This window comes from Pyrgilauda ruficollis, unplaced genomic scaffold (genome assembly GCF_017590135.1).
Source record: "Pyrgilauda ruficollis isolate IOZ18807 unplaced genomic scaffold, ASM1759013v1 scaffold4, whole genome shotgun sequence".
Classification (NCBI taxonomy): Eukaryota; Metazoa; Chordata; class Aves; order Passeriformes; family Passeridae; genus Pyrgilauda; species Pyrgilauda ruficollis.
In genome coordinates this window covers 13,325,437-13,351,157 of record NW_024525489.1, presented here as the reverse complement: position 1 = coordinate 13,351,157, position 25,721 = coordinate 13,325,437, and the positions used below count along the sequence as shown (strand labels likewise).

Below are 25,721 nucleotides of genomic sequence, written 5' to 3'. Positions count from 1 at the left end.
TTATTTTAAAATAAATTGAGATGTATTTTGCTTTATTTACACTATTTTCAGGCTGTTTTCCTTTTGCCTAAATGAAACCATTTTGATGCTCTTGCTTGTCTGGCTGGCTGTAAACCAGGTATTTAAACAAAAATAAAGAGTTGCCAGTTTTGCCAGCTGGGGATGAGAACCCGGCTGGTGATATGCGGGTTTGGGAGGCAGTTAATCCAGCTTTTATGCTTTTTTATGATTTTATGTAAAAAGAGGTTAAAAATCACATTTGGCTCTTTCTTTGTACCACTGCTTTGTTGCTGTTGTGGGAATGCAGCAAAAGGTTGTTCATACTTTTTATTATTATTAGGTAAAGTCCTGCATAAATTACGTAAAGCTGCAAATACAATTTGCTCCAGCTATTGGCCATGTGATTTGCCTGGTTCAGAGAACGATATGTTTTATTTTCCTGTTGCCTTCTTTTATAAACCACACATGCAAGCCACACCTCAGCTTACTCATGAAAAGAATCTACCCCTGTCTCACAATTTTATGTGTTTTGCTAGATTCCAAAGAAAAGACTAACTGTACAGATGAGAAAAACAGTAACAGTGCTAATAGCTATAGCAGAAAAATATATAATGCTTTTATTCTGTGGCAGAAGAAGTGGTGATTTAAAGACAAGAGTCACAGATTTCATATACAGTTTTTCAGCAAATAGCTTGCAATATGCTCCAACTCATAAAACATTTAATTAATTTTAAAATGCAAGAGTTATTTTAGTTAGTTTTGTCATATGTACTTATTCAGATAATTTGTTGTATTTTACACTTTCCAAAATTTCACTGTCTATTTGGAAATATCAATGATGTAATGAGTCTGTTTGTTTTGGCACAGTTGTAAATCATATGTGTTAATGTGTTAATATTTATGATTTTTTAATCTTATATACACAAGAAGGATTTTTAATATACTTTTTCTCATCATGTTTCTGCTACTAATCCTTAAGGACAGTGAAAAGTATGAATGCATTAATTACTGTGGGATTTTCCAAAATTGCCATAGTGGATCAGGCTGCACGTTGCTTCTGCTAACAGCCATCCCAGATACTTGAGAGTGGGCTTGGGTTTACTGGAGGAGCAAGAGGAGAGGCAAATAAATGAGCTCAATAGCCCTCTATTACCCATTTTAGACAATTGCAAGATAATCTACTTATGGATAAAGTTGTCTCTGATCTTCTAGAGGTTGCCTTATTCATTAAAGACTGAAAGATATACTTTCCCTACCAGTTCAATGGTATCTCAATGACTGTTCCTGTAAGTCTGCTTACACTTTGAATCTGGAGGAGCTCTTTGTGACGGTGATTGCATGTGTCTGTGTGTTGTAAAAAGTATTTTGTTTTCTGGGGATTAGTTTGTTGTTGGTTTGTTGTTTTGTTTTTTTTTTTTAAATCGGTCATAGGGTGCTGCCTTTCAGTATCTGCCTTCTGTGATACAGTAACAATTCTGTATAAAGAATTATTTACCTTCTTTACAAATGTATTTCTACTCAGTTGCATTTCTTTGATTTTTCTGTTTATTATTGTTTTAAGATTTTTTGTTTTCTTGTTTTAATGTTTTTTGATAGCTCTTCTATCTTCTAAGCAGCAGATATTGGCTATTTGACATACACAGTTGTAGTCCCTCCTGTTTTAAGATTTCTTGACTTTGGTTTCATCTTTTTTGTATGAAGAGGCATGATCTACGAGAAATTCATAGAAACTGGAATGATATTCAGTAACCTTCAATTTCCTTATTGCTTATAATTTCTATGGGTGATTGCTGCTATGTTGTCTCCATGTCTGCAATTTAATATTGAATGTGTGTTAAGGTCAAGACACGCTGCTTAAATTTCTTATTCCAGTTCTCTGGCACGGCTGGGAGAAGGGCTGTGGAATAAGTTGTTTTTGAGCGCATAACACTGGAGACATTAGGTTAACAAATTGTTAAACTTGACCAGTTTCTGTGTTTATATAATACCCTATAAGCATTGTTTAGTGGGAAACATAGTAGTGTATAAACACTGCCATGTCTTTTTGCATTGGCACTGTTCCGCTGTTAGGACTATTTGATGGAATGAAATGAAATGAAACTGGCGGGAGAAAGGCATTGAGGACTTCTGATGTAAACAAAGATCATAAAGAAACTAAACTTGTCTTAATAAGATTAAGGTGGTTCTAAATTGGAGACTTTAGACAGATGGGGTAAAAGAGAGGGAAGTGACTGAGCAAACAGATGCTTCACACTTCTAACTGAGGCATTAGTGCCCATGTAGCACCTGTAGATAGTGTCTCTTCCTAAAGCTGTGGATGGTATAAATGGCCTGGTAAGAGGACATAGGCAAAGGGTAAAAAGAAGTCATGGTTGTTTGGAGCAGGTCATTGTCAAATTTTAATTTTGCTTTTAGCAGTGCAGTGCCTGGTAAGCCTGGAATTTCAGTGAGCTCAGGTGTGTGTGAGTCACTGCTGCACTTCTGAGTCAGGCTCTGAGTCCTTGTAGAAAATCCTGTGAAAATAAAGTCTCAGAAACACATTCATGTAGAGATGCATCAAACAGACTGAAATGATGGTGTATGAAATAGTTTCTATCTTAAAGATGCTTTTGGTTTCTGTCTCAGGTGTTAGAAGATAATGACTATGGCCGTGCAGTGGACTGGTGGGGATTAGGAGTTGTCATGTATGAGATGATGTGTGGAAGATTACCCTTCTACAACCAAGATCATGAGAAACTATTTGAACTTATATTAATGGAGGACATAAAATTTCCTCGAACTCTGTCTGCAGATGCAAAATCATTACTATCAGGTCTACTGATAAAGGATCCAAATAAACGGTAAGTGAAATTAATTGGCTATACAGGCATAATAAATGCTCTAATTGTGCTGGATAATGTAAAAATAGGTCTGTGGTGCCTGGTCTTCCTGGCTGAAGGAGCTGTCAGTCACAGGACAGGGTTGTACACATCCCTACAGGCTCAAATTTCCATTTGTTTCAGTCCAGCAGCGATTTACAGCATGAATTTAGCCAGCAAAAGGAAGGATCTCTTCAGGTTAAGAATGTGCACTGGAACAAAGGGAAAGATCTCAATTGTTTTTCCCAGTATAACTTGGCCCTGAGTTCACTGCAGTGTTCATGGGAACTGTAGCACTTGTTTCTGGTGATGGTGATGGCAGGAGAGGTGCATAGGCAGCCACAGCTACATTTATTAAGGCACATAAATAAATCACATATTTGTTAAAGTAATTTGTTAAAGAAAACAATTGCAGTGAAATTTAAAGAGAGCAGTTTGAAAACGAGTGTCACCCAGCTGCTGTCTGTGCCCTTTTGGGGTGGGCATTTCCCTCTGGGATAGTTGCCCATTTTCCAGTGGCTCCAGTACTGGGCCAGCAGTGTCCAGTCTTCCATGGCTCTAAAATCTCTGACTTTGTAAATCGGTGGGATTTGTCTGTAGGTATCTTCCGCCCCCAATATCTTTGTCTTTCTTGTGAGTCTCTTGGCATGTTTTGTTTTTGGGGCAGCAGATTTTGTCTGCCTCTCTTCGCTAGTCCTCCTTCAGCCGCTGCTTGTTCTCAAGAAGTTTTGAGTAGTGAGCATTGCCTGCAGGCACTCAGGGCAGGACTGGTTGTGTTTCTCCAAGGGATTTGCCTGGATGCAGCCAAGTGCAGCAGGCAGGACAGAACAAGTGGTCAGCTTGTCTGCTTCAGCTCAACTTACTGTATACAGGAAAAGCAAACTGTGACCAGCCAGCCAAATACAGGCAGAGTAGAGTAAAACTGTTTCTGTAGCAACTCCTAACGCTTTTTAACCTCCAAACAATCTGACCCATCAAATATATTAACCTTTAGAATTGGAAAGATGCTTCCTTGTAATTAATCTTTGCAGACAGTAGTGTTTATTACAGACTTATATTTAGAAGCTTATTTATATTCAAGTTCTAGTGCTAGCTAACACTGAATAGGGGAGGAACACCAAGATTAACACAACTCAGCCTTTTTGTGAGCAGCTAGAAGATATTGAGAGAAGTCTGGAGACTGAAGGCTAAACTGCCATGTTTTGCCAAGATGTAGAGTATTTTACAATGAGTAGTTGAGAAACAAGGAGGAATACAGCTTGAAAATTAGAATAACTTGACACTCAGTTATTGCAAGACTGACGTAGTAGTCCAGAATATTTTTGAAATTTGGCAGCAGGGTAATACCAAAACAGACTTTTTTCTTGGTTGTGGAAATTATTCCTCCTTACAATAAATGCTTTAGAAATGAATTTATCTTACTTAAATGCTTGCCTTTAGAATTTGTCTTTATATCTTCAGCAGTTCTTTTTAATGAAACACACACTGTTTTTGTCACTCTTCTTGTTAGCATTTAGCACGTATGGTCTGCTTATTTAGTTAAGAGTAGCTTTTTCTCTGCTGCATCTTCCTTCTGTTAGGGCAGTAGGATCCCCAGTCTCGGGGAGAATTTAGATGAGAGCTGAGCAGTCCTGAAAGTCAATGTGCTGTTGAGAAGGACAGAGGTTCCCATCCCTGGATGTGGGGTTATTTCTCAACCAACAACAGCAGCTCAAGGGAGCTCACTCAGCTTGTCAAGTCGAAGTGGACTTGCTAATGCAACAAAAGATGGCCAGTTCTCTCTTCCATTGTCATGTCAGGGTTAGTTTTTCTCCAGATTAGGGAGCTGATTCTGCTCACAGTCATCAAGTGGGAATGATGCTGTAGATAGAAGTGAGAGAAGAGAGGTATGGGCAGGACACTCCTCTTTTTGCAGCAGTGACCACTTCTGTGAGCTCAAACCACCTGGGGCAAGTTCACCCAAAGTAGGTGAAATCCTCTTCCTAAGATGATTTACCAGACAGAGTCTGGCTTTGGCAAGCTGTGGGCCACAGTGAGTAGTGTGGTTATTTACAATGGCCTTTAAATAACCTTCTCAGCAGGCCTACAATTTATTAATTTATACTAATTGACTCAGATTGAGACTATTTTATGGTAATTGGTTAATTGTTACAGCACCCAGATGCAACAGCAGTGAACACTGTATAAAAATGATGCACAAGCCATTACTGATTCAGTGCCCGGCACGTCTTTGGCAAAATTTTATATCAGCATTATTGGGTTGGTTTGAGTTTTTAATAGTGCCAGGACATTAGCTGGGCTTTCAAGCAAACTAAACTTAAGTATGTTTTTAAAATTAATGAATTTCTAAAAAAGCTCATCATGGACAGTGACAAACACTGTAGATGGAATAATCAAAAAGAACAGACCATGCCATGGGTACTTCCACTATCACGAAGTCTCTCGAGATCGTCAGAATTCATAATTAACATTTATTTAACACATATTAAACAAGTGAAATTTCCATATTAATTGGGTGAGAATTGTTCCCAGATAGTCAAAAAGAAATGGTCACTTTTCCAACCATAGCAATAACTTGATCTCCCTATAAAAGTTTAATATGTGGTTTTTTTCCCCCCACTATCTTTAGACTTGGTGGAGGCCCAGATGATGCCAAGGAAATCATGCGTCACAGTTTCTTTGCTGGAGTAAACTGGCAAGATGTATACGATAAAAAGGTATGGCTTTATATGGCATTGAATAATCTGGCTTCTGCAAGGTGGTTGCAATGATAGTCATAGACTGCTGTTCTCTGGAGGTAGTAATTCTTTTCTTTGCAACTTTTTGTGTTAATACAAATGAATAATTGTTCTGAACAAGGTGTGCTTAGCTAATCTTTGTGTTTTCAGTAATAATTTGTCAGTTCACCAGAAGTAAATTTTGCAAACCAACCTAAACCTTTTATTATGCAAATGTCCAAATTTTTTCCTTTTCTTTTCTCTTCCTGGGCTTTCAAGAGAAAAGCATATGTATGACTCAAGATAATGTGAAAAATGAAATATAGTTTATCTTGAATTGTCATTTTATTTCTGCTTGCTAGTGAAAAGTTGTTTTATGAAAATGGAAATTAAGTGATTGTAAGGAACTCAGAGCAAAAGTCTACTTTCTGATTGTTTGTGTATAAGTAGAAACCTTTTTCAAACTTAAAGAGATATCTAAGAAAATTAAAATAGTGTTAAAACACTAAACCAAGACAGCTTGTGGAGAAAGCAAGTGCTGGGAATTCAAATAGAAAAGTTTTCTCCAAACCCAGTCCTGTTCCTGTATTGATCAACACTTTGAGAATGATTTTAGAAAATGAATTTATCTTACTTGGGAGTGAAACTCAATTCAACTTTCAGTTGTTTTATATACAGAAACTGATTTTATCTCAGTATTTCTGTAAGAATTTACCTGTTGCTATAAACCCTTTCTATTTTGATAAAGACTTTTCTTTTTTCCCCAACTGTTTTACATTGTTAATCTGCCAGTTGAGCTGCGTAATTTTAAAATATAGTCTTTTCTCCTTTTTTTTGCTTTGTTCAAATAAAAGGAAAATGGAAGACATACGACTGAGCAGAATATGTTTATGCTACAATGTCAATGATACAAACTGTCTTTTCAGTTGTTGTTGAACTGGAATTTTAAAAATGTGTGGTTGTTGGTGTGGTAACTTCTCTGACAAATACCGGAATTGAAATGAAAGCCTGTATATGATGATACAAAATATGGTACTCTGAAATTACTTGATACAAGTGTGATTTTTCCCTGGCAGTATCACAAGGTTTCAAGAAACTCTACAATAAATAATCAGAGCAAGTATATTAATCAGGTTACTTTATGAGCTCAACCACTGGTTGGTTATGTAAGGACATTGTAGAGAAGCACTGTGAGGATAAAATCTAAAAATATGAGCTGAGGACCCTTCTGGAGTAAAAGAAAAAACCCACTACAATTAATAAGATTGCAACGTGCTAGGAGTGGGTGAAGAAAAAACCAACCTGTTACATTATTCTTGCTCCCTTGAAAAACATTTCTTAATTATCTTGCATTAGAAATAGAACTTTCAATTCTACACTGTGTTCAGCATCTGATTTAGTTAAGAATATATAGATACTGTTAATTGCTTGTGCTTTGATTCTTTCCAAATGAGCATGGCAAATGTGTTTCAGTCAAGATCTTTTTTTTAGCTATTAAAATAAAAGGAGGCATTTTGCAGATTAAAAATATATATATATATATATAACCATATTAAAATATATAAATGCCAGCACTTTGCTTTTATGCTCGTGGAAATGGATATGGGTTATTGGAGTATTACAACTAGAGAAACTCAAGTCATTCCTTGTTTACTGTGGACACTGTTGCTTTGAGAAACTAAATTTGCCATTGAAATATCAACTGAATTTCCTCAGCTGAACAGTTCACTTCAAGGGTCATAGGAATTGCTTTTGTGCAGTATTAGCACACAGTGTGTCCTTTATGGAAAAACAAGTCATGAAAATGACTTCTGACAGTGTGCTTTTCTGTTTAATTAAAAATAGTTTTGTTCCTGTTTGTTCCTTACAAAGCTGATTGCCTGGTTAAAATATCCAGTTGTTCCTTCTGCACACACAGCCTTACACTCTGCAGACTTCAGAGCTGTGCTCTGAAATATAATCCTCAAACATAATAATAAGGTTAATGAACTTGCATCAAATATGTTCATTAGAGTGCTTACATGAATATTTTTGAGATATTTTGGTATTCTAAAATAACGTGGAGAGTCAAATAAATTTGTTTTTTAAGTAGGTTTATTCTATGCTTGTTTCTGTTGCTGTTTGTTGTTGGATGTAGAGTCTTCAGCAGTAGGGTCACTTGATGAAATTGATAGTGGATATAATTATTTGCATAGTAAAAATATTTCACAGTAATTTTGCCTGAGTTTTAAGCACCATGGCACTGTAATTTTCTGGCTGCATTTCAGGAGTGTGTTTCTGTTAGAAATGAAAGAACTGAAGTTCACTCTCAAGAGTAGTGGAAACCAAAAAATCGTGTATTCTGAGTAGTTGCTGGGTGGTAGTTTTGTACATGTGCACACTGTGCTCCTGTGCCTCTAATTTTATCTTTTTACTAGGTTATCACTTTCCTGGTGTGATTAAAAACAGCATTACATATCTCTAAACTATTTCATGTATTTCATGTGACAGACCACAGCTCTGTCAGGTCAAACGGATCCAAATGGTCAAATGGAATTATTAGGTTTCTGATATTGCTAACTAGTTAACCTAATTTGGTACTACATAATGATAAAAAAATATTGTATGGCACACTGGAGCAGAGAAGGCCGTTGCCTTTAAATGAAAAATGTATAGTAGTTAGCATTTGTGATCTGATGTATTTATTTTTGGCAGAAAAACCATGAGGGCATATGAAAGAGAGCAGCCTGTGCCAGGTTCTTCCTGTGATCATCTCAGCCCTGATGAGTTTTTATCTCTGTGCCTGAGTATGAGAAATTGAATAGTTTGGCAAACTTTGAAGACTTCAAAAGCCCATGTACTAAATAAAATACTTGTTTTATTTTTAGGTAGAATCAGGAAGCTGTTTGAAATTTCTCTGTTTCTCATGTAAGAATTGCTTTGGCGTATTTTTATTTGGGTAGCAGACATACACTAAAGTTGTCACATGTTCTGTTTAGGGTCTTTCACTGAACAAAAAGCACATGGGCATTATTTAAAAGGTCAAAATTTGGGTATGTGTTCAGGCTTGCAGCTTGAAGCACTCAGTAGCCTCATGGCAAAGGAGGTCCAGACCTTTTAATGAAGCCTGGTTTTCCTCCTGCATATAATATGGATGAAAGATGAGGGAAACCATGTGGAAATTTGGGTTGAGATACATGTTCTGATTTGTGGAAATACCTCTAATTTTCTCTGAACAAAATTTGTAAGTGCCAACAAATGACTCTGTTGGTGCTGGGAAGGGAGCAGGGACAGGTGGCAGCAGTGGCTGAAGCAGGAGGCCTGGCTTTGATGCAGGGGGTGCTTTTGGAGGCACCTGTCCTGCTGTGAAGGCAGTGACTTTCAGCAGGAAGTCTGAGAGCTGCAAGAAGCTGTTCCTCACCCTTCAGCTGTGGCTGCCTTGGTTTGCTCAAGACACGAACCCAGCAAATGATGAAATCCCATGATCCAAGTCCTGGGTTCAGGCCTGGCAAAACCTGTAGTATAACTATGATCTAAAATGCACATTTAAGTACTTCTGTGTATCAGATTGTGAAGAGAAAGGGTGGGAGGTAAATAGGAAAGTACCACCATTTGGTTTTAGGTTGTTGCTATTTGAATCATACTATTTTCATACAATAATCTGCACTGCCGTAAAACCTGCAGAAGTTACCCTCTTTGGTTACTTTTGTGTTGTTGCCATGTGAAGTTGTAAAAAGATCAGACAATGTCTAACCAGTCTGATGCATTCATTGTGTTTCCACTGCTACCTTAAACTATATGGGCAGACCTGGATGTTGATTGCCACCCTTCTCCCAGCGGCTTGAATTTACAGGGAGGAAAGTATATGTAAGTGTGTCTGATTCTGAAATGTATGTTGCTGGGGTTTTGTGGTTTCCCTCTGTCCATGGTAACAGCATTGTATCACTTAGGAAACAGTTTATCCATGGGTAAACCTCCCTGCTGAAGCCAGTTTTCCTGTGGACTGATGTCCTTACACCACTGAAATTCCAGCTCCTCCTCCTCCCCCTACTCTGGACCCCCACATGCAGGGTCCATGGGGTATTCCCAATTCCCAGCTGTGCTGTGGCTGCTGGCTGTGCAGCAAGCTGCCTTTGGGGCCATCTATGGGAAGGAACCAGTCCCTCCAGGAATGCTACTGACTGTCTTGGAGCTCAGCTCAAATTACCTTCTTTCCCCCAGGTAGAAACTCTAGTTTGAGGGGCATGGGCAGATATTCCTTCTCCCATCTATTCAGCACAACTCAGCTGCAGTCTGTTGGTTGATGGGATTCTTAGAGTAGTGGAATGGCCTGAAGTGGTGTCAGGGGAGGTTTAGGGTGGATATAAGGAAAAGGTTCTGTACCCAGAGGGTGGTTGAGCACTGGAACAGCTCCCAGGGATGTTGCTACAGCACCAGACTGACAGAGCTCAAGAAATGTTTGGACTCTCAGGCACATGGTGTGACTCTAGGGAATGGTGTGGTGCAGGGCTGGGACTTGTACATGATGATCTTTGTGGGTCCCTTCCAACTCAGCATATTCTGCAATTCTCTGAAAATTCCCTTTAAATTAAAAGGAGAAGAAAGATTAGACTGATGTTCTTAGGCATCATACTTTTCATTTGGCAGATTGAGTGTATCATGGTTACTTTGAGGTAGCTTCAGCCACTTCATATATAACACTAAGACAGGTGATTCCTGGTAAACTATCTTGGATCAAGTAGTGTTACATATTTTCTCTCATACTGAAGTATTTAGGTAGTTGTTCACTAATTGTGAGAAAGTTCAAGGTGTAGAATCAAGCCTGTACATTTCAGTGTACCTGCAACAGTCAAATACTGTGCCTGCCCCTTTCCTTCCTCAAGGAGATGGGTGTCAAATTTTCCAGGACTTGAACTGTGGAAAAACCGTGGTGTTTCTCACACACTGCTCTTGATGGATGCCAAATGGAAATGCCATTCACTGGAGATAATGAAGACACTAAGAATTTGATATTGCTTCTGCTGTCATTTCTAACATCAAGCCTTTGAAATGGCCAGGGCAGATTCAGCTTGACAGATGGATATGAAATTGGATTTTTGTCTTGAACACAAACTCTTAAAGTCACTTAACTCACACTGAGTTTAGTCTTTTATTTCTTTATTTGTACAGACACATGCATATCTATGCATATGTGTGTATAATGCATAAACCCAGAAAATCTGTATTTCTGCTCCATAGAGTAGATTGTCAGGAGGTGCAGTTCCCTGGTTGTAGCATTTTTCTGAAATGAGGCCACTAAAGAAAATTATCCCATACTAAAGTTTGGCAGCCAGGACCAAGAAGTGCAATTCTCTTGCAGACTGACAAGGCCTGTGCTTAACAAAAGCTTATCTTACTCCTTTTGGACACAGGTTACTGGATGTGCCTTCTGGTGCTCACATCCTCTTGGACTTGTGATTCCTCATGCCAGAAATGAGGAATAGCTGTGGCAATAGCATGTGGATACTATTTCCTTGTGCACCAAATGTGAAATATTGCTGGCTGTAGAATGGCATCTTCATGTTGTGGTCATCAGAGCAGTTGTTGACGTTGGGTGTTTTAATCTTTATCGTTAAACCTCAGCTTCAGTCTTCCTTGGGATGAATGTGGAAGCTTCTGGAGTGTCACTCTGAGTGTTTATCTCTGCAGCATTTGCACCTTATTTGTCTTTCTAATGGTTTCAGATGAAATTTGTGGACATTTTGCTTTCTGTTTTAAATGAAGTTTGACAACTAATGGACAATGGAGATACCCCTGCAGAAATATGATTGTCAAGAATTTACTTGGGGAAGGGGAAATGTGCCTTTGGTGTCAGCTCAGGAGTCTGGAGTGGGATGTCCACAAGACTTTGGCCCCATTTGGTTTGGTGTAGTTGAGGTAGAACTGATGGAAAGGAGCAATCCTCAGTTCTCTGTCCACACAGCTGTGTGGGAGGTGGAGGTGATGCTGTGAGGGAAGGAGGCAAAGTGTATGGAAAGACTGAAGAAACCTTTCTGCTACTTCTGTTCAGCTGTATCTGTGCTTCTCAAGCTCAGCTGCTGCCTCCCCTTTTCCAAAGGTTTGGTGTACATAAAGGCACAGCCTGGATAAAACCCAGTGTATGCTGCTGTGGAGAGCCACATGCTGGAGAGTTTGTTTTTGCAGTCAGTGAAGTTTCCAAATGCCTTTAATGTCCAGGATACGAAAGATACTGCTGTAAGATAGATGAATCCTAAAACACCATTGGCGTAAATTTGCATCAGGTCCCTCCCTTTTAGTTACAGCCTGGAGTTTCATGTCTTACACTTGTTTCACTTCCCCAGACAGCTGATCTTCTGTCATCACCGCAATTTTCATCAGCTGACTTATTGGATGTTATTGATGCAGAGTTTTCTAGTAAGCCTATCTGCTGAGCATTGAATTGGAGCACCAGCTTAATGAATTTTGTTGTAACAGTGCTTTTCATACCTGATTAAAATTATTGTAATTATTTGTTCCTTAAGAGTCACTTAGCACTGTGCTTCTCTTCCTAAAATAATGTTTTCAAAGTATTTTCCATAACCATTACTATTTCAGGTAGATGGCAAGAACAAGGGAATGATTTAAAGTTGTAGTGAGGCTTGTTCATCTTAGTTGATTAAAAAAAAAGTAACAAATCCCTGGATAAACCAGTAGTTAGCCTGTAAGTTTTTGTCATCTAATGCATTTTGCTTTTCCTCTCCAGCAGCACATCCATACATATGTGACTACCTATAATGATCTTACCTTGCCATACATTTTGTGTTTCATTAACTACTTCATCCTGACTCACAGTTGTTATAGACAACTATAGTGGGGGTTCACTTCTTCTCTTTGCAAAGCAGTTGTAGCATGAAAGGTCTCAGGTGTACTTCACAGCAGGAGTAGTTTGTTCTACTGCAAATGTATGCTGCACCATTGAAAAGACATTGCTTCTTGTCCTTGACTTGAGAAAAAAGAAAATTTTTCCTTGGCTTGTATTTTCATTATTTTAAAATGAAAAGTTTTATTTTCTATGGAATGGCATTTTCTGTTTCTGACCACTAAAAAGCATTTCAATCAGTGAAGTAGTAAAATTGTTATAAGCTGGTTATCTTATAAATTTTTTCATACTGAATTTATTTCTGAGATCTGTGAAAGCATCTTTTCAAAAGGATGTGATGGACACTTGGCCTTGACCAGAATGCATTACTTGGTTTCCTGTAATCTTGTGTAGGCTTTTTTTTGTTTGATTGTTTTTTCTTGTGGGTTTTTTTTTTCTGTGTTTTTTTGGTTTTTTGGTTTGGTTGGTTTTTTTTTTTTTTTTCCCTTTTCTATGGTTTTTCATTGGTGTTTTGATGGGTTTTTTTTGGGTTTTTTTGAATGTTCTTTTCTCAGATAGAAAAATGAGAATAAAATGGCAATGCAGGATGTTGCACTGGAATAAGTCTGTTTTTAGGAATTGTGTGGCTGCATTGCTGGAGAGATGTCCAGCTTTGGAAATCTGCTTCCGTAGTGCAGAATTGTTTGGGATAGCCAGGCTGCACATAGGAATACTTTTCAAAAAGTGAAGGAATCTGTGCAATAAAATAGAATACTTTGTTTAAAAACATAGGATGTAGCTTGACTTATACCTGGAAAATTCTTCTGATGTTGTGTTTATATATGTTAGCTCCTTAAGGATTTATTCTACAATACCCTGAGCTTTTACTTCAAAATACCTCTTTGCTGTTGTAGGTTTTTCATACAGGACAGTGTAAGGGAATAATACTTGTAAAAGTATCAAACAGATTTATTGTACTCTGTTAATTATATGAAGTGATAGATTTCATTTTGCTTAATAACTGCTTGCACTGTTACTGAAGACCTGGATCAGATGAAACCAGTCTCAGTGTGTACAGATCACCTGTGCATCTAGTGTGTAGAACTTGGGAAAAGGAGGGAGGCAGACAGCAGCAGTTCCTCCTTCTTTGCTGTAGGGCAAATGATCAAGTAAATTGTTTGGTGTTGGTGTTCTGGAGCTGAGGAGAGAGAGAACGTGAAACTGGTGAAAACCCCATGCAAGGTGATAATATCAGTGAGCCAGGATATAACCTGTTGTATTGAAAGGAAAATCAATTACGCTTATTCTCAGGGTGTGTTTTACATTGCATATGAGGAGATAGCACCAAAGGGCTCTAAGGTACAAACAAGAACATTGTCACATCACACACACACAGACACACACACAGAAAATTTGCAGTGTCAGACATACAAAACTGCTGTATTGTTTTTGGACTGGCAGCATGCAGTGTGATATTCCATCCTCAGTGTACCTTTCAGTAAAAATTGATTGGCAGTTCTTTTGGTAGAGAAGGTGGAGAGTGAAGCTGGTTCAAAAGAGGGGCAAGGGAGTCCTGCCTGCAGGCTGAGAGTGGCTACCAGTGATTTGCTGTTGGGAAATCCCACACTGTGCTGTGAAAGCAGTAGGCAGGTTTAGATACAGCAACTCCCTTAAGCCTGAACTGGCCTTTTTTCAAATGTAAAATTTATTTTCACATCATGTAATATGATAATGATAAGTTCACATGAAGGCCTTCCCACTGAAAATAAAACCCCCAAACCGTGCTTATTATGCTCTCTGTGTAGTCTTTTTCTTCTTAGCTGTTTACACCACCCAGTTGTGGTGAAGTATCTTGAGATGCCTTTGCCTGACAGCTATGCAGATAATTAAATTGGCCTGAAGGGTTTCTAGGTAATTATCTTTATGCAGCTCAATTTATCTGCAAGTCGTGTGAGAGTGATACTTGGAATTTAGCTTTGTTGTGCCATTGATTGGATTCTGAACTGGTATTTTTGGGATTGACTCAAATGGGTTGTATCTCTTACTGGAAGTTAGAGACTCAGCTGCCTCTCCACAGACCTACTTGTTTGCTTTGGGGTGTAGTGAAAAAGAACTTGCTTATTTTCCCGAGAGTAATTTGGCTGCTTTGAGATTTAGTAATGGCGTATTTTTTCTTGGTGCCTTTCAGCTTGTACCTCCTTTTAAACCTCAAGTGACATCTGAGACAGACACCAGGTATTTTGATGAAGAATTTACAGCTCAGACTATTACAATAACACCGCCTGAAAAATGTAAGTCAGAAATGATGCATAAGCATGATGTAACAATAATGTTTCTAATAAAGCAATGTGTCAGGTTTTTTCTGTTTGAATAGAAAAGCTGTTCTCAGTGTTACTAATAAAAGTCTTCGTACTCTCGATGACAGCTTTATTTTGAAGATGCAGTAATTACAAAGCTTAGAATACTAGATCGCTCTGAGTTGGGTTTTGAGGTTTTTTAGGTGTGAGAATTTTTGTGTTGATTTTGTTTGGAGTTTTTAAAAATTTGTTTATTGATTTGGGGTTTTGTTTGTTTGTTTTTAAATAAAAGAAGACACTGGCTTCAAGTGGCAGTCAAGGTCCCAGTTCAGCAAAGTAATTAGAACATGGACATTTCTTTAAGCATGTGGACAGTGCTGGTGTTTTCAGTGGGCTGTGTAGCTTTAGTAAGATGGACACATTTTGAAATACTTTGAAGACAATGATTTGAAAAAAATCCATTACATGGAAATTAAATATCCTATCAAGTCCTGTGCTTCAACAGGGCTCTTAAAGAAGGTGTTAATGTGGATGTAACCATGGCATTGGACCTTGCAAAGTTTCTTTATTGGAGTGAATGTGATTTCACCATGGTTTGTGTTTTGGTCATGTTGTGTTACACACAAGAATCATGATCTGATCAGCCTAACCAGGGCTTTGCAGTTACTTATCAAGCCAGAGCAGTTAAAATCTTTCATCTGAGTTCTTAAAGAATTTTCTTTCTAAATGGGGATATTTTTGGGTTTTGTTTGTTTCTTTATATTGGAGGCTGAGAAAGGAGGATCACAAAAGTAAAGGCTTTGTTATGGTTGCTTAACCTTTCAAAAGGAATTTTATTTTCTCATGTTTTAGGACTCTCAGGTTAGCTGCAGTTTTCTGTTCAAGTATAGATCTAGAGTATTTTTTTGATTTTGCATTTTTAGTGTCTGAACACAATCACAGAAACATAGAGTGGTTTGAATTGGAAGGGACCTTAAAGTTCATCTGATTCCAATCCTCCTGCCTTGGGCAGGGGCACCTTCCACTAGACCATGTTGCTCACAGTCCATAATTTAAGTGATTTTAAGTCTTTCTGCTGGGAAAAAAAAAAGAACCCTTTCTTCTCCTCTCTATCTTGATAAGAATTTGTTCGTCTTTGTAACTTGAACAAATTTTACTAATATTTGGATTAACTTGGGTTCTGTTGATTGCATATTAGACCAGGATTAACTCTGGTTTTTATGTGTAGAATATAGAAGACAAAATTCTGAAAGGCTGCATATAAATACACTGTTAGAATAACAGTCTCAGCAGGAGTATTTAAGAATAAGCACTGTTAAAAAGCCATGCGAGAATGTACATCCAAATTCTCAGAGTTAGGTAACATCTGGTGCCTGCTTTCCATTGGCGCTGGAGGAATTATGTAAATAAAAATATTTATGAATTTGGCTTATTCTATATTTCTTCTGATCCCAGTAAATACTATAAAAATAAATAGTTTACTAAAAATAATAGCTAAGAATTGAAACACATAGAGCCTGTGTGAAATGTTCATTTTGTAGCTGTTTTTCCTTTTAACTCCCTTTGAAATGGAGGAATATTTAAGTATATCTACACTAAGACTATAATTTCCTGAGCTCAGCTCAAGAAATGATGGAAACTGGCTGACTCAATTGGCACTCGGCTTCTGCACTGCCAGAGGCTGGGTGTGCTGGCATGTTTGGATTAGCCTACAAGGAGTAGTTGTGATTGAAGTTCTCAGGTGACAGTCAGAATAAAATGAACCGAACAATCAACCTGAAATAAATAGTGACTTCTGGGCATGCAGTCCTTTCAGTGAGTATCGTCCTGCTGTGTGAACTAACTGAAGTCTTGCTTTAACTTGAGCCTTTAACCTTAGCATTGAACCCTGAAAGATGTACTGCATATCAGGTGAATAATAAAATTTTATTGCAAATGTACTGATGTTTTGAACTTCTTCCTTAACACAGATGACGAGGATGGTATGGACTGCATGGACAATGAGAGGCGGCCGCATTTCCCCCAGTTTTCCTACTCTGCAAGTGGACGAGAGTAACTTTTTTGTTCTGCTGCTTCACTGTCATCTTAGGTTTATCAGTGAAAATGATTCCTGAACATCACCACCAGTACTAGATACTACTAAGATAGCAGGGGCACTTTCAGAGACCATTCCAAATTGAACAAGTTTCTTTCCCAAACCTCCCTAAAATCCATTCTGGTTTTGCATGACATATGAGATTCTCTCTACTCCGCTCTCCTGCTGTTGCTGCTGCCCACAGCCTCAGTATAAAAGCAACGTCAAGAAGTTACTAACAGTTTCTTTGAAGGTAAATGACTTGACTTCAGCATTGTACACTTTGTGAACAAGTAGTCATCTATTTTTCCTCACAGTGGAGGCTAAACAAAAGCCCTGTCGGTCCAGCTTATCTTCTTCCAGAAGATGAATCAAAATTGTAATTAGTCTAAACAGACTAGGCGATAACATTTTCTTGCATCTGTTTGTGCTGGTTAGAATGAGGAAATGTAGAGGTGGTGATGTACATATGCAAGGTTTCTGTTAGGCATATCATTACTTGAAGCAGGTCTCTGTCATTAACATCTGGCTGGAATTTGTTTGGGAAATGTTTGAGAGAAGGACTTAAATTGTTGATATATATAAATATATATATATATTATTTTTTAATTACTGTTGGATACTACAGAAGAAGCAGAAGGGCTGGGCTCACCCAGCCTGCCACTTAGAACTTCCAGGTTCATGTGCAATCATGGAGAATTGGACATTATACATGCAAGAAATGAAGGCATAAAAGCAGCAGTTGAAGTTGTTCAAGGGGTTTTATAATTTGCACCAGATAACATCTTTTTCATGCTTTTCTCTTTCATGATATGCATCACCTCTGATGGCTGAAGAATGTAGACAGGCATAATGGTATTGCTTTTCACCAAAATGTGTGCACCAAGGTAAACAGGTGTTTGCCTTACTTGTTTTTGATTTTGTGAATTAGCTTCCTCTCTTCTCTCGGTGTTTAACTCCGATTTTTTTTTTTTTTTGGTTATACTGCGGTAGTATTTATTTTTAGAGATAAGGTTTGTATATGTCATGTTTGCAAATGCTGCTACATCTTAGAACAGGCTTATAGCAGTTAATTTTGTAATATATGGAAGGACTGTACAAGCTGAAGGGAATTATGCACTTTTTTCCCATGTGGAAATTTTAACAAGGCTCTGAAATTGTACATACTGCTTAGAACCAGATTTTTGTGAATGAAATACTGTCTTTTAACAGTTTGGCAGTGGAGGTGGGGATTTCCAACCTCATGTGCCAAAGGGTTAAAAGTGAACAGACAAAAAAGCTACATCTTGTGCTCAATTTAGGATAAACATAATGTAAGAGCCTGACAGCACAAGAGAAAATGTCTGTTCTATATGAAGGAATTGCATTTGAACAAGAAGACCACAGTGATTACAAGAAAAGCACTTTATTTTAACAATTAAAATAGTAAATTTCTGGGATCAGCCATTCTCAAGGAAGATTTGCCCTCAACCAAAAGAGTCCTGAAACCCAGGAGGTTATGTGTAACCGTGGTACCTGATTGACTGAATTTCAAACATCACAACAAACGCTCCACTGGTAGGGAAATGTCTTTCCATTTCCGAAGATCTGTATCTAACAGAACATGTGCATAAACTTTAGCTTTGATCTTCAGCAATGATAATCTTAATAATAAACCCTTTGGTGCTAGGAGTTGGGGCGTGACGTGGCGCAGCAACAGAGCGCGCGCACCCCTGCAGGCGACATCGGGAACCCCCGACTCCGTGGGATTATCATTGGAAGTATCTCTGCGTTCAGCTCTTGTTAGCTCCCACAAAGACTGTGATATTGCAGAGTATTCCTGGTTGCGTTGTGTGAGTGAGTAGAGTCTGAGAGATGTTCCTACACAGATGCCTTAGCCTCTTGATGTGGAAAGTTGAGTGCCCAAGCATGAAGCCCACTGCTGGCAGTGCATGTGCTGGGATGGTCAAGGGGTAGCTGGGCATTTTAGCAAGGCAGCTAAAGACGCAGAGTAATTTAGACAATTTTTCATGTTTCGTGTTTTATCTTTAGTAATGGATGGATAATCAGATAGAAATATATCATGATGTATACTCTAACTGCATAGGATTTCATTATGTCACCCTGTAACACTAAAGACGTGTAGATGTTGTCCCTGTGCGGAGAGAGAGGAGAGCAGCAAATGCGTTGCAGGTCTGTCCTGGACTGGTGGTGTAGAGCTGTCTACACTGACACAGTGGAGTGAGTGACTGAAATAACCAAGTACTTAACAGACGGGCATTAATTAGTTCTCTGCAAAGGTCTTGTACTCACAGACTATGGTGATTCAAAATCTGTGTTACATGTCTGTGTATTCTCCCCTATGTTTTCAGCTTGTAATAGCAATAAGTTTCTTGGCACAGGCCACTTCCAGCCAGTGGCCAACTGGCTGTGTGTGGCACTGGCCAGCAGCTCCTCGTGTCAGTGACACCTTGTGCTTTTCTCTCCGTTGTGTGGCCAGGTAGTGTGCGGTTTGCAGGAGGGACCTGGCAGTGAACTATTTGTAAAGCTTTTAAGACATCACTTTGCATTGCATTGTCTGCCTTCTCAAACGTCAGAGATCCAGTTTATGATGCAGAGTCAGCAGCCACCTTTCGCTGCCCAGGCCTAGGGGATTTTGTCTTACCAGTGTTAGAAACAGATGACAGAGAAATGGACAAGCAGTGCTGAGAGAAACTTTTGAAGCTCTTCTTTTGCTGTCTGCGGTTGTGGTTGGATTTGGACAGGAGGTGGTGGCTGGTTGTCTTGGTGAGCCTTTTGAGCACAGTACATTTCAGACCTTTACTCCAGCTTGTACTGACTTCCATGACATACAGTATGCCCTCTTGTACTGCAGCCATCTCAGAGGAAGTAGGTCAATTCTGTTTGGATTTTGGCAGTTTTGCACACAGCTTCGCTTTCCACACTAATCCATCTTCCAGTACATTCCTGTTGCTTAAAAAACATTTATTCCAGTATTGTTTCACCTTTTTTTTTTCCATCTTTACTTGCGGCTTCTTAAAGCTGACTGTTCTTGCAGGGGCCATGTGCTTCTCCTAGAGTACAAAAGTAAGGTCTTTCCTTACTAACTGCAGGGTCTATATATTACACCTCAATGTACACACTTTGCTGCTACTGTTTGTACTGTCTACAGTAGAATTTCCTTATCTTGCTCCTGGTAGTGCATTACAGGCAAGCATGAAATGTAAAGTATTTATTTAAATAAAAACCTCTAAATTGGTAATTGAATTACCTCCCTGTAGCTTTAGAGTTTGTGACATTTCTTGACCTTGCTAGTTCTTTCATTAGATCCATGCAAGATCTAGTCATATGGTTAAGGATATTAAGCAGACACGACTATGAACCCAAGAAACCGTATTACTGTTGGTCATACTTAAACTGTTTATTTCCTTAAGTATATGACCCACAAGGATGTGAAATAACTACAAGAAACTGTTTTTGTACACTGTACATCCTTAGTATTTTTACACGTATATGATAGGGATGCACATTATTTTCCTTCGTACAGACAGCTTAAATAAAGCACTATGTCAATCTGCTACTTCTGTGTTTTTTAATGCTAATTTGTTCTGGAGGATTGTAAATATATATATATATATATGTTCAAGCTTGCTACAGAGGACGTATTTTTTTATATCTGCACATTACTATTAAATATCTTAGAGGATAAAATTCTTAAGTTGTCCTGTGTCAGAGAAAGAAAAATGGAAATGAGAAGGCTATATTGCAGATTACAAAAGATTTCTCAAGTTTTGGGTTAAATATTTACTTCATATTTTAAAGTAATTTTATATAGGTTAGATGTTTCAATCCTGAAATGCACAAAGAATTTACTTAATTTCTTCTTACAAGAAAATGTACATCATTATTTTTTTATCACTGTATATATAATGATCTGTGCATGTTTAGTTACAAGTTTTATTTGCTGTGAAGTCCTAGTGATAACTGTAACTCGCTGTGACATATTTCAGATACTGGGTGAACAGTTTCAGCTTGTAAATGATTAAGTTACAGTATTGTCAAAAAAAAAGTTTTTATGACTAAGCAAAATGTATCTGTGCTTTGGACCCAGGCTGTTTCCATACAGGTGGTTCCTGTTAACTCTGTGAGATGTATGTCACTTACTTATAAAAGTAAATTTGGGTTATACTTTTGAAGATATGCTCCTATCAGAACATCCACCATTTAAGTGATTTTCATCTGATTAAATTCTTGGCCTCATATCCCACAGCTAGGCAATGTTTGGGGAAGGAGACGGAAGAAAGGGAAGGTGGGATTTGCAGGGCACTGGAGAATGGGACTCTTTGAAGCCCACGGGCTGGTCCAGGGCTATTTGAACCAGCCAGTCTGGAGGGCTGAGTGTCCCTAAAGCAGTGGGTCTGATGGGTTTTCTGTTCTCTGACGTGAATGCTTCTCAGGAATAGAGGTGCTTCATCCAGGTCTCAGGTTTTTTCCTTTCTTTTTTCCCTCCTTTTTTTTCCTCCCCGACCTTGTAATAGGAAAGAGCATCAGGGAGACAGCCATCCATTAGTTCAGTGATATCAGGATGTCAGTGACCAGGACAAAACTGCAGCAGTGACAGGACTGTCTGCATCCCATGTTGTGGAATCACGCTCTGTGTGCTGACCTGGATTTGATCATCGGGTCTGATACTTGTAGAATTTGTAAAACCAAGATTATAGTGCTTAAGTAGAAGCAGGGGAAGGTGGGGAGGGATATGAGACAGGTAGGCCTGGTGCTGTAATGACTTATTAATTGCTACAAAGCAGAGTAACTGCTGCAGGAGAAGTTATTCCTGGTGGACTCCCAGCAAAACAATAGGCACCTATGCCTGGGATGAGTATGAAAACCTGCTTCGAGCTATGTATACTGGCAGCCCAGGACCCTTTGAAATCAGACTCGTACATGCACGTGGGTGGCTGGCAGTGGGGCCCTGCGTGTGGCCACCAGAAGCCACCTGGTAGGTGAGGCAAGTCCAGAAAGGTTGAGGGTCCCGGTGTGCTCCAGGGTCTCAGTGAAGCCTAAGTGTCAGGAATAGGTGCCCAAGTTGCTTTGCACATGTAGCCTATAGGCACTGTCTCCTATTAAAACACAGATTTATGCTGTGGAATAATAGAAAATAAAGTTTGCATTTCCTACATTTATAAATGTATATTCTTAACTGTGTAACCATCTATAAAGTAAAAAGCTATAAAGTAAAAAGTAACCATCTATAAAGTACTTAAAAAGCTGTCAGCCTGACTACTGTGAAAAATCCTGAGTTTGACTAGAGAGGGCTTTCCTTCAGCAGCCTTTCTTCTTCTTAAAGACCTGAGGCCTCTCTCAGCACGCTCAGTGTCATATCTGTGAAGCTGTTCATGGAGGTGATCAGATGTGTTTGGCAGTTTTATATGGCAGGAAATTGAAATAGGGAGGAAAAATCACTTTGATGTTAGGGCTGTACCACTAATAATTCTTAAAATATAAGGGAAGGAAGGATTGTGTGCCACACCCAATGGTAATTTATTGCATGTGTTGTTACTCTTATTTTTGTTATGTTTTCTGTGTTCATGCTGGCTGAAGTAGCTTTATTGCTGCGGAACTGTTCTTTGCGCTTTTTTCACCCCCTTTACCAACTACATTGAAAAAAAATAGATGTAGAAACTTTTCTCTTGTGTGTGTAGCTTATCCTACACTAGATAGCAAAATATTCAGATAAATTATTTCTAAAACAGTTGGGTATATGAAAAGTAACCTTGCAAAACATGAGTGCACAGTTAACCAGAAAAAAAGCCCTCCACCTGTACCTTCCAAATATTCTGAGTTCAATAATTTGAAGCCAAGTTCAGCTGGTGCCCTGAATATGTGCTGGTGCAAAAGTCCAGTTTCACCACTTCAGTGTGGAGCCCATCACCTCCTGTAATGGCTCCTCTGTAATAATCAAGGGCTCTTTTCTCTTAAAGGCCTTGTTCAGTGAATGTTTTAAAGGGGAACCTGACCCATAGAAATTCCTCCACATTCGGTGAACTATTTCTCAATCTTCTTACGCTTTTCTGATTAGTAAGTAGTTGTCGGGACTCACTTTTTATATAGAAGTGACAAATATCCTGTTGAATAAAGTTCCCGGTATATTCTGGTACTGAGTTTGTAAAAAGGAGGGCAGTGTACATGTGCAGCACTTGCAAATAGCCCCCTTCTCCCTCCTTCCCCTGCACATGCTTTCCCTTGAATTCAGAAGAACAGAACAAGGAACCTAGAGAACCTATTAGGTTTATTGATATTTCAGTCTGTAAATAATATAGACATGTATGTTCAATTATGAAAATAGATAAAAACATTTTATAAACATTGTACAAATTATTGACATCCACACCACGTAATAGCTGTTAAAACTGGCTTGCAAGCCTGGTCTTTTCAGAAAAGTCTCAGCTGTCGTCCTAGAAAGTTTGGTAGGCTGGTAAGGCTTCAAAATATTTGTGATTCTGTAGTTAAAACCAAATAGAAACCAGCTGAAATTAGCTAGCAAGTGTGCCTGTTTTCTGCAGAGGTGTCTTTGGGTGAGCCTCAGACAAGTTTCAGCCAGGTGCAGAGCAGACCTGAAAGATAAAAGGAAGAGATGGGTAGTCTGTATGGCAGTGCCTGTGTTTCTCATTTGTGTCACGTCAGCCTGCAGGCAAGTTCTTAGAAGAGAAATAAAAACTGGTTAAGACTGCAGTAAGGCAGAGTAAACAAGTACAGTTTCAAAGCCTGCACTTCCGTGGGCCTGCTGTCCTCACCTCTTTCTAAGCTCAGAAGTCTTACAGGTAGCAAGAACAAGAGATACCTGATTTCTGAAAAACAGGATCCCCATGAGCTTTTGACATGGCTCCTGTTTAGCAGTAAATAAGTAAGCTCTTGTTTTGGGGCACGTCTAAGATCCTGCCCCTTCTCCCTTCCAAGAAGAAGATGGCAGGGTTTTGCCAGAGGGTGTTTACTGTGCAGTGTTCAGCGTGTGTCTGGGGTGGGCAGCTGTAGCAAAACAGGAAACTGTTGCCTTGGTGCCAGTAGGAAACCTCTGGTGGGAAGGCTAATTCGCAGTTTTGAAGCTCTTGCATAGCTGTTTGTGCTTCCTCGGTAGCACTTAAGGACTGAATTGAGCAAGACATCAAACTATTGGAGCTGGGGGAGCTACCTCGAATTAAGCCACTGCAGTACTAAAAATTGAATTTAAGAGATGTACATGACCTCAGAAATAAAAATAAACTTTCTACTTTGGCTGGTTTTGCATTAGAAGACTGAAGGGTTTTGTTTTTTTTCCTTCCTCCCTTGGGTTGGTTAGGCTGAATTAAAGAAAATTCATGAAGCTGCAGTTCATTAAAGAATGAAAAACAGTAATATGGTGTTTTTTTTCCCCAAAATACACGCACCAACATCAACTGCTGCCTGTTGTGTTTGCGACCAGTGGAACTATGGCAATGGAAAGCCTTGGGCCTTAAATGCCACGTCAGTGCCTGGGTACTGACAACCAGAGGAAACATAATCTGTGCTGAAGTGACCCTCAGCATTACAGTATGGGCAGAAGCTTAAAAGGACCTCAAAACCTCAACTCCTGAAGAAATAGGACTTCTGGAAATTTCTTTTGTGGGTGTCCTTCCACACCACAATTGCCCAGTGCTAATGCTTTGTGAGATCAAGAACTTCAGCTTGATTGATAAAGTGGGCAAATCTCCTGACTCCAGCCTGGCCTGAAGCTCTTCACAAAGCAAGCACCAATCCCGTCAGAGTCTCTGTACCCCATTGTCCCAGGGCCCAAGTATTAAAGCTGTCATTGAATGTGTGCTGTTCTCTAACAAAATGGACACAACTGTCACATTTAGGTAATTGGTAAACAAGTTGGTTACTGGACAGACAGGGATAGGGAACTTTCCAGTCTTAGTTTCTCCTCCTCCCAAGAATATTTCGGTTTTCAGTGCACAGAACACTGCATCACACAGTGCCCAGGTTCCTCTGGCCACTCCCTCTTTACCTCAGTGGCATCTGCTTTAACAGGCTGGTTGGGTACTGGATGTACAAGTTGGAAGGGTTTGTAGGAGGGGAACAACAGATGCCTGACTGGTTTATTTTATTGCTGCCAGCTATACTGGGAGGAGGGAAGAGCAATTGACTTCCTGTTTGATTAGAAAGCACTCAGGTGGCTTCAGTGCCTCAATCCTCCACTGCATGGCTGTAAAACCCAAGGTGGAACTCCCAGGAGGGCCAGGCTCAACTCCTCAGCTGGTGCCCAGCTTTGTCCAGTAGCCAGACACGGGACAGGATGTACAGGACTCCCACAGCTGCAGATGCACAAACACTGGGGAGCTGAATACTTGAAGCCTCATGTCAGGGCAGTCAGACATCAAACAGAGGTCTATCTTTATCCCTTCCTGTCATGGTTTAACTTGCATCACTTCTGATTAAACTCCATCCAAGCAGAAGTGAAGATTTTCATCTGCTTAAAAAAACCCCCCAACATCATCCACCAACCTCATCTGTGGACTGGCTGTTACAAACACCTGGCAGAGGCACCATCTTTGTGCAGTAAGACTACACTAAAACAAAAGCTCTCTCCTAATAACCAAAGCCATCTTCAGGTCTCCTGAGGTTGAGGGCCATGTAAGGATCAGCTTGAATCACTTTTGACACAGAGATGGATGACCTACCTGTTTGCTAGAAATAAGGCTCCCCCTTCTGTAATACATAATAAAAAATAAAAAGCAAACAGGGCACTTGGGAACACTGCTGCATTAACCACTGAGACCTCACTGAAATTTCCTGCTGACACAAGAAAGGGAAGAAAACCCCTGCTCCAGAACAGCTGTAATTCTGACAGTGCCTCCTGCTGAGCGACTGGGAACACAGGCACGGGTGAGTGTACTTTAACTTCCTTTTAGAAGAAGAGTGATCAGCTCACAGACAAGCTCACTGTGACAAAGACATCTGTAA

At 39.3% G+C, this 25,721-nt stretch overlaps 2 protein-coding genes across 4 annotated transcripts in view; one reads left to right on the top strand and one right to left on the bottom strand.

The window, feature by feature from the left end:
* Positions 1–24,032, top strand: part of AKT3 (AKT serine/threonine kinase 3) — a 151,716-nt gene extending 127,684 nt beyond the window's left edge. For all 3 annotated transcript variants that reach the window (XM_041477149.1, XM_041477148.1, XM_041477150.1), the window contains exons 11-14: positions 2,626–2,840; positions 5,488–5,575; positions 14,581–14,683; positions 16,660–24,032. In XM_041477149.1, coding sequence (XP_041333083.1) covers positions 2,626–2,840; positions 5,488–5,575; positions 14,581–14,683; positions 16,660–16,745 — 492 coding nt within the window. In that variant the 3' untranslated portion in view covers positions 16,746–24,032. The remainder of the gene's footprint in view (positions 1–2,625; positions 2,841–5,487; positions 5,576–14,580; positions 14,684–16,659) is intronic.
* The window catches only part of SDCCAG8 (SHH signaling and ciliogenesis regulator SDCCAG8), a 106,807-nt gene continuing 101,450 nt past the window's right edge, over positions 20,365–25,721 (bottom strand). Inside the window, exon 19 of the mRNA XM_041477147.1 lies at positions 20,365–23,356. The gene's annotated coding sequence lies outside the window, so the exon portion shown is untranslated. The remainder of the gene's footprint in view (positions 23,357–25,721) is intronic.